Here is an 18,401-nt window from a genome sequence, read left to right as displayed (position 1 = left end):
TGTGATTGGTCGCAACGAGACTCGGCAGTGTCTCTGTTCAAAGTCCCAGAGGAGGACACTCTAGCCTTGAGTGCTCGGTCGCTTTCTGTCTCACACTTGGAGGAAAGAGCAGGCGTTTTCCGGGCTGCACTCGATGGTATCTTTGGACGGATAGAAGGGATCGCGCAAGGTATTATGGGACAATAATGGCCGCGTTCAAGATCGGTGTCTGGATCTGTAAGGCCTTCTGAGTGAGGGGTGGTGGTGCCGGCGCCCCAGAATCTGGGACAGAAGGTCCCGAGAGTCGAGCTTGGTGAGGTGAGTGTCCCTTCTTCCTTCCTGACCTGCCCTTCCCTAATCATGGCAGCTCCTGGCAGCGGATATCGGTCCTTCGCTCAGGTTCCTGCCCGGGTTTGCAAAGTCTCGTCCCTGTCACCCAACTTGCCTTTCTCACCTTAGGGATGCTGCGCCGGTCAGCCCTGCCCCATCCTTTCTCGTTGATCTGGTCAGATCCTGCTGCTTGGCGCGGCCTCATGGAGGTGCAGGGATGCTGTCCAGGGGTCACCCTGCACCCTTCCTCAGGCTTCTGCTTTAGCCCCCTCCCAGGCCGAGTCCGAGCACGAGTAGGGATCCTGTGTCTTCCTTTTCTCTGTCATAGTTATATCTTTATTAGGTGATCTCCTGGGCTAGAGGGCGAGGATTTTTGTCTGTTCGTTCTCTCTTCTATTCCTATTGCCCAGAACAGCAACTGGCTCACAGAAGGAAGTCAATGAAAAATTGTTGAATGAGTAAATCTAGTTTTTCGAAATTGTTTTTTTGTATCCTGTGTGGCTTCTCTGTCATTAATCATTCTCCAGAATCCAGCCCCTTAACTCCTTATTTGTTCTCAGCAGCTAATTAAGTCTTGTCAGATGCCTTGTCCTGGGCTGTTGGTATGTACCTTTGCTGTCTCTAGAAATGTTTGGTTTCCCGTTCTCCATTACTCTGTTTAAATTCATTCATCCATTTATTCAGCAAACATTTATTTTGCTAGGCACTGGGACAGCAACAGCAAGACAGACGAGGTTCCCTTTTTTCCCATTATAGGAGTGTATTTTCTAGTTCAGACTACTGCTGACAAAACATGTATGTATTTACCTTCCTATTTAGATATCCTCTCATGCACACAGATGTCACCAATATGCAGCTTTCCCTTTTCTCTTGTGCCTGATGGCATTTTTCAAAATACACCTCTTCTGTGTATGTCCATGTTATGTGTTCAGTCTGTTTGGCTTTATTTCTCTATAGAGCCATGCGTGTTAATTATTGCTGGGCAAAACATTCTGGATTCCGGTGGTACCCTACACCTTGACAGTTACTTTGCTTCACTGACTTGTTGAAAGGGGAATTACCCAAGCACGCAGGAATCAGTGTATGTTTATAAATGGATGGTGCGTAATGGGAGGTAAAGAGGAATTTGTTACAAGTTGAGTGCCAGAAAATCTTACAGTCACCTTAATACTTTCCATGAATACCGTTTCATAACCTAGTGTTTCTCATCAATATTTTTGGAGAAGGTGGATTGTTATTAAACAGATTTCAACTGCTGTGAGGTAATTCTTTTCTACACAACACAACTGGTGCCAAAAAAGCCATTAGTGTATGGATCACATGGATGGCAGCTTTATACACCAATGTGCCTACTCTACTGTGTCTGTAGTTTAAAGGGAGGGAGAGGTAGAACAACTCAGGTGGAAAATTTTGAGCCCCAGCTGGTATATGGGAGCACAGTAAATAAAATAATATAACACATTTATGTAATGCTGTATATTTACAGAGAGCTTTCACATACACTCTAGTATTTAATTCTCACAGTAACTCCATGGATTAGATAAAGCAAAAAGTATTTCTGTTTTACAGATACAGAAATTATGGCTAACCAAATATTAAGTTATCTGCTTACAATCATACAAGTAGAAAATGTCAAAATTTGCATTCTAGCTGAGGATTCGGACTTAAAATCTAGTGGTGTTTCCCCTATAGTCCCTTTCTAGATGCTATTATGTTCTGGCAAGTGTCCCTTAGTAAGGTCTGTTCTTGCCTGAATGATACCCCTTGGATCCTGGTGTTTGGTGGGTGTGCAAGTGTGTGTGTGTTTCTGATGTGTGTTGGGGTGGGAGTCAGAGGATCTTTTGAGATTGTCAGTGACTTAATGGAAAGGTCTTGGCAAGAGATAGCTAAACAAAGCCTGGTCTTGATGGGGAGGTTAATCCCCTGAATATACTTCTAACTTCAGTTATCCTGGGTTATAGCAGAGTTGAACCTTCTCTTACATCCAGTACAAAATGGGTTGTCTTTCTTCCACAGACATCCCAGAGCCTGTCATGGAGGATACCAGCGAGGATGCCTCAATTCATCGATTGGAAGGAACTGATATGGACTCTCAGGTTGGCGGTCTTATTTGTAAGACCAAAAGTGCAGCCAGTGAGCAGCATGTTTTCAAGGCCCCCGCCCCCCGCCCTTCATTGCTGGGACTGGACTTGTTAGCTTCCCTGAAACGAAGGGAGCGAGAGGAGAAGGATGATGGGGAGGACAAGAAGAAGTCCAGAATCTCTTCCTACAAGGACTGGGAGGAGAGCAAGGATGACCAGAGGGATGCTGAGGAGGAGGGCAGTGACCAAGCTGGCCGACACAGCCGAAAAGACAGGTAAAAGCTGTAGGTTGGGTTGACCCAAAGGGAACGAGAATGGAGGCCAGGAAATAGCATCTCATGTTTATGTCTGTTTTCTAATTGGATGTGTAGATCTTCATGATTTTATTATGATTCTGTAGTATGGAAGGTAGACAGGAATTGGTGTTTTCTTCAGATTTGTGGGGAACATTCAAAGGCGACTAAAGAAGAGAGGATGGAGGTTAGAAGTGCTTTGGGTGGTTGCCATAAGTAAGCCTGCAGGGAGATAAAGTGGAAAAGGACAGGTCAGCCAGCCAGGGGTCTGGGGGCAAGGTTTTTCTCCCATGGAAGGGCCTTTTACCGGTTGCCCTCCCTGTTTCAGACATTATCGGTCTGCTCGGGTAGAGACTCCATCCCATCCTGGTGGTGTGAGTGAAGAGTTTTGGGAACGCAGTCGGCAGAGAGAGCGGGAGCGGCGGGAGCATGGTGTCTATGCCTCGTCCAAAGAAGAAAAGGATCGGAAGAAAGAGAGATCACGGGATCGAGACTGTGACCGCAAGAGAGACAGAGGTAACTGGTCGGCATCATTCATATAGTTCTGAGCAGAGCCATCAATAGTCCAGTCGTGATTGGGATAGGTGATACTCTGGGCAGAGCAGCCCGGTTAAACATTTGAATTAACATGTCAGCCTCTTTCCTGTTGCAGGAGTTTTTCTAATGCCCAATAATTAGGGAGCCCTGTTGGTTTTGATTGTGTCAGGGTTAGGAATAGCAGGCGGCTTAAGAACTATTACTTGCAACAAAGCTGCTTTGCTTGAGTGTGTGCTCCTCATTTTATTATAGTTGGTGATACAGGTGATGACAGGTAATATGTACAAGAAGCCAGAATTTACTACAGTGCTGGTGACAGAGAAAGGACAGTGCTGTGGAGCAAAGCTAGACATAAAATCCAACGCTGGCTTTGCTTAGTGTTGTTTTAAGTTTTACAGCTTATACACTTGTAACTATTAAACAGCTATTCACTGTAGACTTGTAACTATTGTTTTTTGAATTCTTGCAGGAAAATAACTGTTACTGTGAGTTTGAAACTTTCTAGCCAGTAACTATTTTTTCCCCTTGAGAGAATGGGGATATGTGAGTTTCAGGAGCCCATGGATCGCATTAGAACAGTGCAGGTTGCACCTGTGAGTGAGTGGGAAGGCCTGTCCTTTCTCTAGGGTGAAGACGGGTGGAAATTAGGATGGGACACATATATCCTAAGCTCTGTGTGTGGCTCTCAGCAGATGAGCGGGATAGAAGCAGACACAGCAGCAGATCCGAGCGAGATGGAGGGTCAGAGCGCAGCAGAAGAAATGAACCGGAGAGCCCGAGACACCGACCAAAAGGTAGACTGAGCCATCGCTTGTGACTTGTGAGGGGTCGAGTGTATAGAAGGCGAGGCGAGTGACTCCTGTCCTCAGTTGATTTGCTGTGGGCAGAGTCAGAATTGCTGATTTCACTATGAACCTCTAGGAATACTTGGTTCTGAGTCAGGGGACGCCCTGGACCTGGCGAGACGGATCTGGTCCTTTAAGCTGATAGGCCAGTTGGCTGAATGGCAGGAAAGAATAGGGAGCTGGAGAAGAGGATTTATTAAAAATAATTATTTATATCCATGAGGAGTATGTTTGCTGAGAGAAATTGGCTGTTCTTTCAAATAAACATACTTTAAAAAAGAGAAAAATGTTATAAACCCGTGAAAACTGGACCATTAAAATCCAGGTATATTTAAAAACTGTCCAAACCATCTTACCTGTTACAAATAGATATAAAGTTTACGCATAGCAGAAGAAAGAAATTTGGGGAATTGACTTTTGGCTAATAGCTCTAGAACCTAAGTTGGATGTTTCCTGTGGTTGTGTTCTTTGTGGCCTCAGACGCAGCTACTCCTTCAAGGTCTGCCTGGGAGGAAGAGGACAGTGGCTATGGCTTCTCAAGGCGCTCGCAGTGGGAATCCCCGTCTCCAGCACCTTCTTACCGGGATTCTGAGCGGAGCCATCGACAGTCTAGTCGTGATCGGGATAGGTGATGTTCTGGGCAGAGCAGCCCAGTTTCTCTGGGTGGGTGGCAAAGGGTGGACGTGAGGAGGGCAAAGGGGCCTGGGTTGGGAAAGCAGATGGCCACTGGGGAACACGCTCAGCCTAGTGACTGCTCAGTGTTGCTGCTTCTACTGCTGCCCAGGTCCGTGCGGAGCAGGTATTCAGACGACACACCTCTGCCGACCCCATCCTACAAATACAACGAGTGGGCCGATGACAGAAGACACCTGGGCTCCACGCCCCGTCTGTCCAGGGGCCGAGGTAAGGCGGGGAGGGAGGAGGAGGCAGGAAAGCAGGATGACTCGTCCCAGTGAGGTCGAGCATAGCTGGACTCGGGAGCAGTGTGGCTCTGCAGGGCTGTAGGCATCCGCTGGGGATAAACTGGGGTCCCTGGGACTGACCTGCTACGTGTCCTCCTTCAGGGAGACGTGAGGATGGTGAAGAGGGAATTTCGTTCGACACAGAAGAGGAACGGCAGCAGTGGGAGGATGACCAGAGGGTAAAAACTTGACATCTTTGAGGGACTGCACGAGGGCTAATGGCCCTGCGTAGGGAGTGGGCCGTGAGTGAAGTCCAGTGGAACTGGACTTTGGTGAGGGAGCTTAACACGGGGCATGCTCGGGAGCTGAGCCCTATTCAGTCCTGAGGCCCTGGAATCGGTTCACGGAGACACAGGCTCCTGCACCAGCTCCTTCACCAGACGCAGGGCCGACCCGAGTTTTTAGTTGAGTGCTGGTGCCACCATGTGGTAAATGCAGGAAGTGCCGTCACGAGTCCACACCCGGAGTTCTCCTCTAGATGGCTCATCTCCTAGTAGGGCGGCCTTTGCCTCGCCCCGTCATCCCACCAGTGACTTTTTCCCAGACATCTCTTCTCTGGCCTTGTCATCACGTACACTCCATCTGTCCCTTGTTCTCATTGCCTTGTCCCCTGTGTTGTAGCAAGCGGACCGGGATTGGTACATGATGGATGAGGGATACGACGAGTTCCACAACCCCCTGGCCTACTCCTCCGAGGATTACGTGAGAAGGCGGGAGCAGCACCTGCATAAACAGAAGCAGAAGCGCATTTCGGCTCAGCGGAGGCAGATCAATGAGGTGGGCAGCCCGCGGTAGTCGGAGCCGACTCCGCTGGAGCCGGGGGCACGCCGTGGTGGCACGGCTCACCTCCCAGTCACTGATGTACCTGGTGCCGCTGTACCTCTGGAGGCAGAGGAGGGGGGGGCTTCAGATAACTTCTAGCTGCTAACTTCCTTCTTCTGCAGTCCTTCCTCGAGGGCTGCCGTGGATGGGAACTGATAGGGTGGGTTCTGGCTCTGTGTTCTTGGTGTCTCCGACTGGGGCTGGGGACGCTCGCCGTGTGTCCGTCTGCATAGAGGCTCTGACTTAGACATAAAGGGCCGCTGCTTAGAAAGAATACTGCTGGTGATTTGGGATCAGCAACTCTGCTTTCTAAGGAGCTGCAGGGTACAGAGGCCCGGGACATCTCTCTGGCAACCCCTGGCCCTTCTGTCAGGACTTGATGAGTGGACTTGCCAGTGACCTTTCAGGATGCCTGTTGGTTGCAGTGTGAGCGTGGCCTCCTGTTGTGTTGTCACAGGATAACGAGCGCTGGGAGACCAACCGCATGCTCACCAGCGGGGTGGTCCATCGGCTGGAGGTGGACGAGGACTTCGAGGAGGACAGTGCGGCCAAAGTGCATTTGATGGTGCACAACCTGGTTCCTCCCTTTCTTGATGGGCGCATCGTCTTCACCAAGCAGGTGAGGCTCCCGGGGCCCGAGAGAAGCCAGCTCAGGTAGAACTGAAGTGAAAAAAGAAGAGAGGAGAAAAAAGGCCCCTTGCCCGATTGGGTAGCAGTCTGTTCCATTTCCCGGGGCTGCTATGCAGTGGACCTTCCTGTTGAGTTAACCATTAGTGGGGAATTTCTCTTTTTCCTCAACCTTTTGCAGCCAGAGCCGGTGATTCCAGTCAAGGATGCCACTTCCGACTTGGCCATCATTGCTCGAAAAGGCAGTCAGACAGTGCGGAAGCACAGGGAACAGAAGGAACGGAAAAAGGTTGGTTTCTTGTCATTGGGGATTGGGCTGTCTCTTGTGGGTGTGGGTTTTTTTGTTTTCTTTTGGTCTTTTCTCTTTTTAGAAAAATCGTATTAGCTCTCCCAGGTAGGGGTCTTATTGGAAGTACGATGCCCCTCCCAGAGCAAGAGCAAGCCGTTGGAGGAGGGCGCTGTGTTCTTCCGCCACGGCCTTAGTGAAGACAACCGCAGGGCCTGATGCTCGGGGAGCTTGAGGCTGAAATGGGGAAGCGGGCTCAGTACCACTGCCGCCTTCTGGGGATTCACCACTTGCTGGGTGCGGCGTCTTGTCAAGTGGGATTAATTTTCCATCGACCGAAATCGTGTTACATGATGTTTGGTATTTTTTTCAGGCTCAACACAAACACTGGGAGCTGGCTGGAACCAAGCTAGGAGACATCATGGGTGTCAAAAAAGAGGAAGAGCCAGATAAAGCTCTGACAGAAGACGGTAAAGTGGACTATAGGTAGGAGTCCTGGTCAGCAACAGGCTGTATCCAACGAAGACACTTGCTGGGGAATGGATAGAATTTGTGTTTTCTGCATAGGAAAATCATGTCACTTCGGGTCTTGTGGTCCCTTCTGGTCCCTTCCTCCTGGTCTTTCTCTTCTACCATCTGCGGGTTTTCCTAGATAGTCTTCCTCTTGCCTCCACTGCTACTGCTATAGGCACCACCCCTGCCTGCCGGCCTTGAACACCTCACACATACTCACGCCCAGAGGTCTCATGCCAGTCCCATGGGGTAGGTGCTGTCCTTCCCGTGTCCTGTGTGCAGCAGATGAGCTCCAGGGAGGTTAACTGGTTTGAGGTCACCCGGCTGATAAATGGTGGTTTGATGATGATCCCTGGACAGTGGGACTTGGAGCCCAGTATCTTAGCTACTCTGCTTCACTGTGTTTCAGATGTTCAGTATGGGAGGGTGGGGTTTGCCCCCTTAGATTTCAGTTTAATGGAAAGAGGAATTTTAATAGTGGTTTGAACATTGAAAGGATTGTCTTGTCAGAGAGAGACATCCCCGTTCATAGAGATTTTTAAACAGATGGTAAAGAGCTGCTTATTGGGGTTCCCACCTTGGGTAGGTGACTGGACTCAAATGTCCCTGGTGAGTCTTGTTCTCTGAACATTCTAAGGTCTTGCCGAAGCGGCATCCGAGTGAATAGTCCTCTGTACCCCTATGAGAAATGACCCAAGTGAGAAGTCGGTACGACCGATCAGCCCTTGTTAGCCTGTAGTTCATGTAGTCCCGTAGGCGTTGACTGTTAGCTGACCAGGAGTGATGGTGAAGTTAGAAATACCCATGGGGTGGGCCTGCCAGGGGTCCATTCTCTCGGGGGAGGGCGAGTGGCAGAGGCACGGACTTCGGCAACACTGAACCGCTCTCTCTTTGCTGTGCAGTCTGGGGAGACTCACAAAGTACTTTTGAGTCTAGGCCTGTGTGCATGTGTGAGATACTTGCGTGCTTTCAATGAAAGCTGTTGGTCAGGACTCAGTGGGTGTGTTTGTTCTCACAATTCTTTGAAAATGAAGCTGCTCAGACTGTGCTGTCCTGCCCAGAGGAGAGAGAAGAGGTCTGAGCCGGGTCCAGACACTGTGGCCTCGTGTCCTCCTTTCAGCCCTTTGCGCATCGTGCCAAAACCGCCCCTGGTGTTCTGTACGAGATCCCGAGCTGGAGGGCAAGCTCTTTAGGGCTGAGATTTGGCCCGTTTGCTAATCTGAGCTCCTGCATGTCCTACTGAGCCCTGTACCTGAGGGTGTCGTGTATGTTGTGGCTTCTCAGGCAGCAGTGCCAGTCCCTGAGGCAGAGGACAGGAGCAGTGTTTCAGGTTGCCTGGCTGCGCGGGTGTCTCAGAGCCTTCTTATGTCTTGTTGAGGTAGTTCTCGTTCTGGGGTGCCTGCCCAGTCAGGAAGAACAGCGTGGGAAATTGTGCCGGGTGATGGGGCTCCTTTGTGTTCTCAGGACAGAGCAGAAGTTTGCAGATCACATGAAGAAAAAGAGCGAAGCCAGCAGCGAGTTTGCCAAGAAGAAGTCCATTCTGGAGCAGCGACAGTATCTGCCCATCTTTGCTGTGCAGCAGGAACTTCTGACTATCATCAGGTGATTCCTTCCCGGGCCTGGGACGGCCACTGTTGAGTCGGGTTCCCCTTTGTCCCTTGAATTTACTCAGTAGCTCTTCTGATTTGGGGCATTGCATCTGATGGAGAACACGAAGAATTTCTTCTTACCTGATACGGGTGCTCTTGGCTTCTTTGGCCAAAGCAGGCAAGACAGCATTGCTTTGTTACAGTTCACTTGTTTAACCCCCCCCACAGTCTTCTAGACTTTCTAGGAGGCGTCTCGGTTCTGGGCTGTTATTCCAGGGAAATCCACCTTTCCAAGCGGGCATGCTCCTTGGATAGTGATGTGGGCATAGGAGGTGGCCCCATCTTCTCAGAGGCTCCCCGGTGGCCTTCCACTCAGCACGACTTGCCCTTCATCTTCTCTCCCTTGTAGAGATAACAGCATCGTGATCGTGGTTGGAGAGACAGGGAGTGGTAAGACCACTCAGCTGACGCAGTACTTGCATGAAGACGGTTACACAGACTACGGGATGATCGGGTGCACCCAGCCTCGCCGTGTGGCTGCCATGTCTGTGGCCAAGAGAGTCAGTGAAGAAATGGGGGGAAGCCTTGGTGAGGAGGTGAGTGGGCGTGAGGGCTGAGCCGTGTGGCTTCCACCTGGTTGAGCTGATCTGCTAAGGCCTGGACCCAGCACAGGGTGTGCCAGCCGTGACCTGGGGCCCAGGGCTTTTGAGCCCTTTCTCTCTGACCTTCAGGTGGGTTACGCGATCCGCTTCGAAGACTGCACGTCAGAAAACACCTTGATCAAATACATGACGGACGGGATCCTGCTCCGGGAGTCGCTCCGGGAAGCGGACCTGGATCACTACAGTGCCATCATCATGGACGAGGCCCACGAGCGCTCCCTCAACACTGATGTGCTCTTTGGGCTGCTCCGGGAGGTGAGGGCTTTGGGGTACACTCCGTCTGCGCCCTTGGGGCTTTGAGCAGCGCGCTGTTGGTAGTGACCCAGGTGGGCCTGGGCTCTCGCCTGGGAGGCTGAGGGGTCTCTGATAGGCCAGAGTGTCCCCCGAGGCCTCCAGGTTGCCGGGCTCAGGCCTGGTGTTGTAGTTCGCTCTGTTCTTGCTCAGCTGAGTACTCGTGGCTCTCTTGGCTCTGGCTTCCTGGCTTCAGGCTTCAGGCTTCTTAAGAGTCTAATGTGCCAGTCCGTTAGCTTCGGCCTCTGTTTCATTTGGGGGTAGTGTTGGGCGCCGAGGGTTTTGAATCTCTGGGGAAGCCTCACACTGACCTTTTCTCTTAGGTGGTGGCTCGGCGCTCAGACCTGAAGCTCATCGTCACGTCAGCCACTATGGATGCAGAGAAATTTGCTGCCTTTTTTGGGAATGTTCCCATCTTCCACATCCCTGGCCGTACTTTCCCTGTTGACATTCTCTTCAGCAAGGTACTGAGGTTTCCTTTTTGAACCAGTCCTGATCTCTGATGAGAACCCAGCCCCGTCTATAGCCCTGAACATACCCCACTCTCTGGCCCCGCACCAGTGACTGGCCACCGGTTCCCAGAGGGGTGCCAGCCTGCATTTCCCTTGGTAACTGCCTCTGACTGTGCCCCTGGCTGGTGTTGCAGACCCCGCAGGAGGACTATGTGGAGGCCGCAGTGAAGCAGTCCTTACAGGTGCACCTGTCAGGGGCCCCTGGGGACATCCTTATCTTCATGCCTGGCCAAGAGGACATTGAGGTGTGTGCCTTGGTCATGACTGTGATGAACGGGTAGTGCCCTGCCTGTGAGGGGCTCTGGTGTCTCATGGCTCCTCCCTCTGCCGTCAGGTGACCTCAGACCAGATTGTGGAACATCTGGAGGAACTGGAAAATGCACCTGCCTTGGCTGTGCTGCCCATCTACTCCCAGCTACCGTCCGACCTCCAGGCTAAAATCTTCCAGAAGGTGCAATAGCAAGAAAGTCTGTCCTGGGTCCCCACCTTTGGGTCTCCCTGGATTCTCCCCAGGACGGCCGAGAGAGAGAGGGTGTTACTTTTCTGGCAGGGGTGGGGGTGTTCTTTCCCCTGTAGTCTTTCCTACCTGCGGGCTTACAGCCTGTCCTCCTGTACATCCTGCCCGGCTCTAGGCTCCAGATGGAGTTCGGAAGTGTATCGTTGCCACCAACATTGCTGAGACGTCTTTGACTGTCGATGGCATCATGTTTGTTATTGACTCTGGTTATTGCAAATTAAAGGTAAGGATGACACGGGCCCTGGGGCCCTGGAACGTTACCGTAACTCAGTTGGGGGAGGGCGGGCCCTGGGTCCTCGGCCCATAGAGGCAGGATGGACTCAGAAGCGCTGGTACTATTTGAGAGGCTAACATTTGAGTGCTGATTTTGCCATGCACTTGACCGATTGAATCCTAGTGATAACACCACGAAGTAGATGATTTAGTAACTCAGTGGAGATTACAGAGCTGGTCTTTGTGGGGGAGATTTCTTAAGTTTCCTGGCTTCAAAAGATGGCCGCCGGCATTGCTCAAACACCATGGTCTGTGATTGTAGCAGACTGGGCTGTCTTTGTCTCAGAGCTGCCTCTCCTTTGCCCTTGCTCTCTCCTTGATCAGCCCTTTACTGTCTCCCCTCCCAAGGTCTTCAACCCCAGGATTGGCATGGATGCTCTACAGATCTACCCCATCAGCCAGGCCAATGCCAACCAGAGGTCGGGGCGCGCTGGCCGGACGGGCCCAGGTCAGTGTTTCAGGTAGGAGCCCTGTGCTAGCCTGCTTTCTGGGGCAGTACTGGGATTGCGGAGTGTGGAGCTGGGGCAGTGGGTGCTGGACTGTGATCCCGCACAGGGATGCCGGCCCCAGGATCCCTGAGGCTGGGCACTGGTGGCAGGACTGCCACCTGTTGGTCTTCTCATCATCCCCTGCCGAGCGGAAGCAGCAGCCTTCCCAGGCACTTGTGAGGTGTGAGCGGCTTTGGGTTCCAGGCAGCCCCGAGTGGCAGTGGAGCCCAGGGCACTTCCCTTCAAGGGTAGATACGAACAGATTTATGGGGTTCTGCAGGAGTTTTCTTTTTCATTGCTTCTAATTTTTAGAAATACTCACTACAGAAGTCCAGAAAGTACAGAAAACTGTAAAGAAAACAAAAGCAAGCCATGATTCTAGTCCCAGGCTCATGGGTTCCAGACATAAAACACATGTGTAGGCTCATTGGTTCCAGAAATAAAACACGTGTAGGAGACTCCAGCAGAAACGTGAGCTGGCGGGACTGAATTTTGAATGGGTGGAAATTCGGGATGAGAGGGGAAGTTGGCCTCCATCCCCGTGGCTTGCAGCTCTTCCAGCCTTTCCGGGGCATGGGCACTGGGGAGAGTTGAGCAGCACGGCTCACCCTCCGGGGGGGATGCCCGCGCAGGCATTGGGCCTGTTGGAGACTCAGCAGGGCCTGTTCTCCTCCCCGGCAGGCTCTACACCCAGAGCGCCTACAAGAACGAGCTGCTGACCACCACGGTGCCTGAGATCCAGAGGACCAACCTGGCCAACGTGGTGCTGCTGCTCAAGTCCCTCGGTGTGCAGGACCTGCTGCAGTTCCACTTCATGGACCCGCCGCCTGAGGACAACATGCTCAACTCCATGTATCAGCTCTGGATCCTCGGGGCCCTGGACAACACCGGTGCGCGGGCCCCGGCGGCTGGGAGAGAGATAGGGTTCTCTCTTGACCTCACTGCGTCCCCTCAATGTCCGGATTTGCCCCTCTCCCAGGTGGTCTGACCTCGACGGGTCGGCTCATGGTGGAGTTCCCCCTGGACCCGGCGCTGTCCAAGATGCTGATTGTGTCCTGTGACATGGGCTGCAGCTCGGAGATCCTGCTCATCGTGTCCATGCTCTCCGTGCCGGCCATCTTCTACAGGCCCAAGGTGGGGACGTGGTGTCCCGTGCTTCTACCCCAGCGGCCGCAGCGCAAGTCATGGGGCTTGAGGAAGGACTAGAGGGAACTGGTTTCTTCTTGTATTATTAACATGGGATGGAGGGACAGGAGTCAGAACTTTCAAAGAATAATCTTGCTGTCTTCTGGTAAGCAGTTTGGGGTGAGGGAAAGCCTGGGCTACACGAGGGGTTCTCAGAGAGTGATTTGGGAATTGGCAAGAGCGTTTTTTAGCTTCCAGTGTCGTTGTGTCTCGGCCCTCGTGTTTTAGACTAAATATTTTGTTATAAGGTATGTTATTTTCCATGTTGTCAGGGTCACATATCGACGTGTTTGAAGTTGTGTATGCGGGCAGGCGCAGGGTCTTCTCAGAGGGCCTGGACTGCCTGTGCTCAGAGTAACGGTCCTTTTTCCTTTCTAGGGCCGAGAGGAGGAGAGCGATCAGATCCGGGAGAAGTTTGCTGTCCCCGAGAGTGATCATTTGACCTACCTGAATGTCTACCTGCAGTGGAAGAATAATAATTACTCCACCATCTGGTGTAACGATCATTTTATCCATGCCAAGGCCATGCGGAAGGTAGGGGCAGTAGCCCAGATGAGCAGGATGTTGGGGTGAGGGGTGGTAGGGAGCAAGAGGGGAGGGCTCGCTCCTTCTCTGCTCTGTGTCCTGCTCTAGGTCCGGGAGGTACGGGCTCAGCTCAAGGACATCATGGTGCAGCAGCGGATGAGCCTGGCCTCGTGTGGCACTGACTGGGACATCGTCAGGAAGTGTATCTGTGCAGCCTATTTCCACCAGGCGGCTAAGCTCAAGGTGAGCCAGGGGAAGTCTGGTTGTGGCCCCTCTCTGGCATGGTAATTGTTGCAGAGCAAAGTTTTTTCTCATTGTCCAGTCCTGCAGATCTGGGCTTTCCCCACCAAGGCCCTGTGTCAAGACAAGGGATGCAGTGGCTGCCCACATGAGGTGTGATTTCTTGCTGTGGTTACCTGTTCTGTCTCTTCCCTAGGGAATTGGGGAGTATGTGAATATCCGGACAGGGATGCCCTGCCACCTGCACCCCACCAGCTCTCTCTTTGGAATGGGCTATACCCCAGACTACATAGTATATCACGAGCTGGTCATGACCACCAAGGTGAGTCTTTTCTGACACAGCTTGCGTGACGTAGGCTTACCTGGCTGGGCCAGGCCTCTGTAACCCTTCCTTGCCTTCCAGTATGTGCTTTGAGCTTGGGAGACTTGAGGCCACATGAGTTGCTTTGAGGGGAGTTGAGAGACTGGTTTTCAGTTGGGTTTGGGGGAGACTTATGTAGAATTAATCTTTAGGTGACAGTCGCCTCAGCTGCGCCAGTGGATTGTTTCCTGCTTCCTGCCTGGGTTAAGCAACCCCTCTTGGTGTCATGAGAAGGGCTTTCCGAGGGTCTAGGCCTTTTCTCTTGGATACAGAGGGCATGTTTTCAAGCATGGAGACATTTCCATGGGAGAAAGGATTAAAATTCTGGTGTCTAGGGCTTATGTCTGCCTTTTTCAGCCTCAGAGGGCTGGGGGTAGTCCCTTCCCACATAGGCCCTAATTGTGGAACAGTTGTGGAAAGCACAACCCAAAGTATTGGCCCTTCTGTGGCAACCATTCTGTGATCCTTCCGCTTGCAGGAGTACATGCAGTGTGTGACTGCCGTGGATGGAGAGTGGCTGGCGGAGCTGGGCCCCATGTTCTACAGTGTGAAACAGGCGGGAAAGTCTCGGCAGGTAAGGGCCCTGCGGGTTCCATGGAGGTTTTGTTTGCCTCCATGGGTGGGACCCATTTTTTTGCTTAGGCTGGTATTGAAGACATGTCATCCTCTGACTCCTGCCTTCCTTACGTCTTTCTCAAACACTATAATAATAAAAATCAAACAATATAATAAGCTGGGATCAAGCCAGATTGGTCTGTTAGATTTGCTCCATCTGCTCCAGTTGCTTGCTTGGCTGAGCTTTTTATTTTTTATTTTTTCCTTTTTATGATTTTATTTACTTATTCTGAGGGAGTAGGGACAGGGAGAGAATCTCAGGCAGACTCTGCCTTGAGCTCGGAGCCCAATGCTGGACTCGATTCCGTGACACTGAGACCATGACCTGAGCTGAAATCGAGAGTTCGATGCTTAACCAACGGGGCTACCCAGGCCTTTAAAAAAAAAACACAACTTATTATTAGAAAGTCCAGATATTCATAAAAGCATAAAAAACAGTATAGGAAGCCATCATAAATTCATCACCTGCTTGCCATAATGATCAACATTGGTCAGTCTTGTTTGGCTTATTCCTACCCTCCTCCGCACACTCATTCTTTTTCCTGGAAAAATTTTAAAGTGCATTTCAGACACATTATTTCACCAACATAAACTTGAGTAAGCATCTTGTTTAAAACTTGTTTTTAAAATGTCACTTTGTTTTTAAAATGTAACTTTTGTGCCATTACCGTTTAACAGAATTAATCCTTAATGTTATCTAAGTTTCCAGTTTCTATTCATATTTCTCCTTTCATCCCAAAGATAACTTTTTATGATTGATCTGCTTGGATTAGGATCTGAACACGACAATTAGTTGTTACATGTGTTAAGTCTTTTATTCTAGAGCATGCTCTGCCCCCATTCTTTATAATGGCATTGATTTATTGGAGAAACCAGGTCACTTCTAGAATGTTCCATGTTCTGTATTTGGTTAGTTGCTTTCTCATGATGGTGTTTAACTTGTGGTGCCTCTATTCCATGTTAATTTTATAAACCAGAAATTAATCTCAAGGCATGATAGAATTCAGGTTTATCTGTTTTGGGCAAAGATGCGTAAATGCATGTGGTGGTGTGAACGTCCTTCTAGATCTTGTCAGGAAGCACGTCAGGTCTGGTGGTCCCACTTTTGAGGATGCTAAGCTTGATCAGTGGTTCTCCCCAATCCCGCTAGCAGAAGTTCTCTAGCTGCTGCTCTGTCTCCCCGTGGTCTTACTGTCCATGGACAGCGACTGCCTAGAGCTGGGATTCAGGGCTATGGAAGGTGGCAGGGCTCCTGCTTCTACTCTTGTCAGTACTGTCTGCGTTGGGCTGGCGCACTTCTTCCTTATGCGTATTTTTCCCAGTTGGGGTCATGTCTCCCTAGTTTCCTGTACCTCCTGGCATCACTGTGCACTTGGTAAGAGAGTGAAAGTACTTACTGAATTGAGTGGAGTGCTGAGGCATGACAGGGTTCGGACTGAATTGTGCAGTGTCTGGCTTGACTCAGTGAGGAGAATAGGCTTCAGCCTCAAAAGACAAGGCAGCCTTAGTGTTGGGGCACAGAGCCATATGGCCCCAGCTCTGGAAGCTGACCCAGCGGACACAGCACCTGGCTTGTGGCAGAGTGTGGATGAGGCCTCTTCACCTGCCGGTCCCCGGTCCATCTCTCACTTTTCTAGGAGAACCGCCGACGGGCCAAAGAGGAGGCCTCTGCCATGGAGGAGGAGATGGCCCTGGCAGAGGAGCAGCTGCGAGCCCGGCGGCAAGAGCAGGAGAAGCGCAGCCCCCTGGGCAGTGTCCGGTGAGCTTCGGCCTCGGAACCCTGGCTGGGATGGAGCCCGTCTGTGGGAGGCTCTGGGGACCAGCCTGAGAGACCGAGCAGGTCCCGACGCAGGGTTGCGATCTAAGACAAGTTGAGTGTAGGGCTGAATGGTGACAGAAGTTGACTGGTCCCTCATGGAGGCATGGGAGGAGTTCCAGACACACTGTCTCCGGTGGTGATATGTCTGCAACTCCTGGTCCCTGTCATGTTGTTCTATGGCCTGTGGTTGGCTGGAGAAGTTCCAGCTTCACTGACAAGCGAGGACTTGGAAATCACGGTGGGGACGGGAGGGGAGCCTGGGAGCCTGGGAGCCTTGGAGCCTTGGAGCCTTGGAGCCTTGGTTTCTGTGTCTCTGCTGGCCCGGAGTTGGCTCAGACTTCACAGGTGAAGGGCACAGTTCTCCGCAAGACTGCCTTCACTTCAGACCCCAGCTGCAAGTTGGGGGGTTGCCAAAGGTCACTCTTACTTCTGACCAATTTGCTACAAATTTGGGGGTCCCCGAGGACTCTCCCACGTTCGATAATTTTCTAAAATAACTCATAGAATTCAGGAAGGTACTGTGTTTATGATTACAGTTTTATTATAGCCAAAGGATACAAATCAGAACCAGCCCAATGGAGGGACGCAGAGAATGAGGTCTGTGACAGTCCCGCATGTGAAGCTTCCATTGTCCTCAGGGCCCCACAACCCTCCTGGCATGCTGGGGTGTGATAGTAAGCACAGAAGCACTGCTGGCCAGGGAAGCTGCCATGTCCAGAGCTTCAGTGTCAAGCATTTTATTGGGGTCATTCATGGGCGTGAATGGTTGAGTAAACATCCATGTGGTTGACTCACTCCCCAGCCGCCTCCTTTCCACAGAGGCTGGGCTGATACCACAAGGTCACATTACAGCCCTGAATCATCTTGTTAGGAGAAATTATTATGTGGTCTGAGGGCCCACTGGGAGTAACAGTAACATTCAATCCCACGGGTTTAGAGATGACCTCCCAGGACCCGGGGACAGATGCATGGGTGGTTCATTGGTAGAATTGGTAGAATTCTCGCTTGCCAGAACCTGGGGACAAAGGCCAGTTAGATTCTTTATTAGACAGATGGAGTGGCAGCCTGGTGAGGTGACTGGAAGGCTGCTTCCACAGCTCACCTAGGAGGTATGAAAGGAATTATTAAAAGAGCTACCTCCCAACAGTCCTTGGTGGATATCAGAATGAGGTGATATTTTATTCTGTTCCCCATTACAAATGAGAAAGGCAGCGGGGGTGGAAATGTGCTGGAGGAGAAGACCTTTCAGTCCCAAAGCCTGCTTACACACCACTTAGAAACAGTAAGGCCTTGGGCTTCTCATCCTCCTGGGCATCCTGGTTGGAGTGAGCAGCAGCGTGATTCCTCCCCCTCCTTCTGTGTCTCCAGGTCTACAAAGATCTACACTCCAGGTCGGAAGGAGCAAGGCGAACCCATGACCCCTCGCCGCACACCAGCCCGCTTTGGGCTCTGAGCTGAGGCTTTGTCTGCAGAGGATGCAGCCATGTATGGAGTCCTGAGCCCCATGGCTAGAGCACCTGGGGCCCGCCACCAAACCCCTTCATCTGCGCGCTTTCATCTGTACGTCATGGCCCCTGGGGGAGGCTGTGGCAGGGGCCAGCTCTGCAACGGGGAGGAGGAGTTCCTCAGTGCAGGCCTGGGTGCAGAGCAGCAGAGAGCGGCCAGGGCCGTGAGAGGGGGCCGGACCCATTGTATCCAAATAAACCATTCCCGGGATGTTTGGTGTATAAATGACGTGGCTGTGACTATGGTTTTTTAAATTCTGTGTAAAGCAGCAAAATAGAGCTAGAGGGAATTGTAATTTGGTTATAATTCAGGATTTGGAAATAAATTTATTGTTTGTAAAATGTTATTGCATTTCAGACTGTTCCTTTTTCCCTCACTGCCCTAAATCACATAATAGGTAAGAAGATGGGCAGGACTCGGACTTGACTTTCCTTGAGTGGATCCTTCTAAAACCTCGGCTCGCCTTATTTCTATTCTCTGGGTGTGCCTCTTTGAGGCGGTTGGCAGATGGGACGTGGCTACAGGGAAGCATAATGGCCTGGG

General features: G+C 51.3%; 1 protein-coding gene across 2 annotated transcripts; it reads left to right on the top strand.

Annotated features, from left to right (window-relative positions):
* The first annotated feature begins 109 nt into the window (after positions 1–109).
* LOC111152842 (DEAH-box helicase 38) lies at positions 110–18,199 on the top strand. 2 transcript variants are annotated; one of them, XM_022511515.1, is made up of 27 exons: positions 110–297; positions 2,326–2,665; positions 3,012–3,199; positions 3,910–4,014; positions 4,546–4,693; positions 4,850–4,968; positions 5,130–5,206; positions 5,649–5,804; positions 6,307–6,468; positions 6,658–6,765; positions 7,136–7,248; positions 8,740–8,877; positions 9,274–9,460; positions 9,596–9,781; positions 10,141–10,281; positions 10,464–10,574; positions 10,664–10,780; positions 10,962–11,069; positions 11,468–11,580; positions 12,289–12,497; positions 12,587–12,741; positions 13,171–13,326; positions 13,426–13,560; positions 13,754–13,879; positions 14,397–14,492; positions 16,171–16,292; positions 17,721–18,199. In XM_022511515.1, exons 2-27 carry the CDS (start codon positions 2,343–2,345, stop codon positions 17,803–17,805), a joined length of 3,684 nt encoding a protein of 1,227 aa, XP_022367223.1. In that variant the 5' UTR covers positions 110–297; positions 2,326–2,342; the 3' UTR covers positions 17,806–18,199. The 2 variants fall into 2 exon arrangements, with proteins under 2 accessions (XP_022367223.1, XP_022367224.1); XM_022511516.1 differs by having other exon boundaries at positions 111–297; positions 3,913–4,014.
* The last annotated feature ends 202 nt before the right edge of the window (positions 18,200–18,401 follow it).

Source organism: Enhydra lutris, unplaced genomic scaffold (assembly GCF_002288905.1).
Source record: "Enhydra lutris kenyoni isolate GAN:26980312 unplaced genomic scaffold, ASM228890v2 scaffoldscaffold30, whole genome shotgun sequence".
In the NCBI taxonomy this organism is placed as follows: Eukaryota; Metazoa; Chordata; class Mammalia; order Carnivora; family Mustelidae; genus Enhydra; species Enhydra lutris.
Note: the sequence above shows the minus strand (reverse complement) of the source record. Positions and strands in the feature narration are given on the sequence as shown.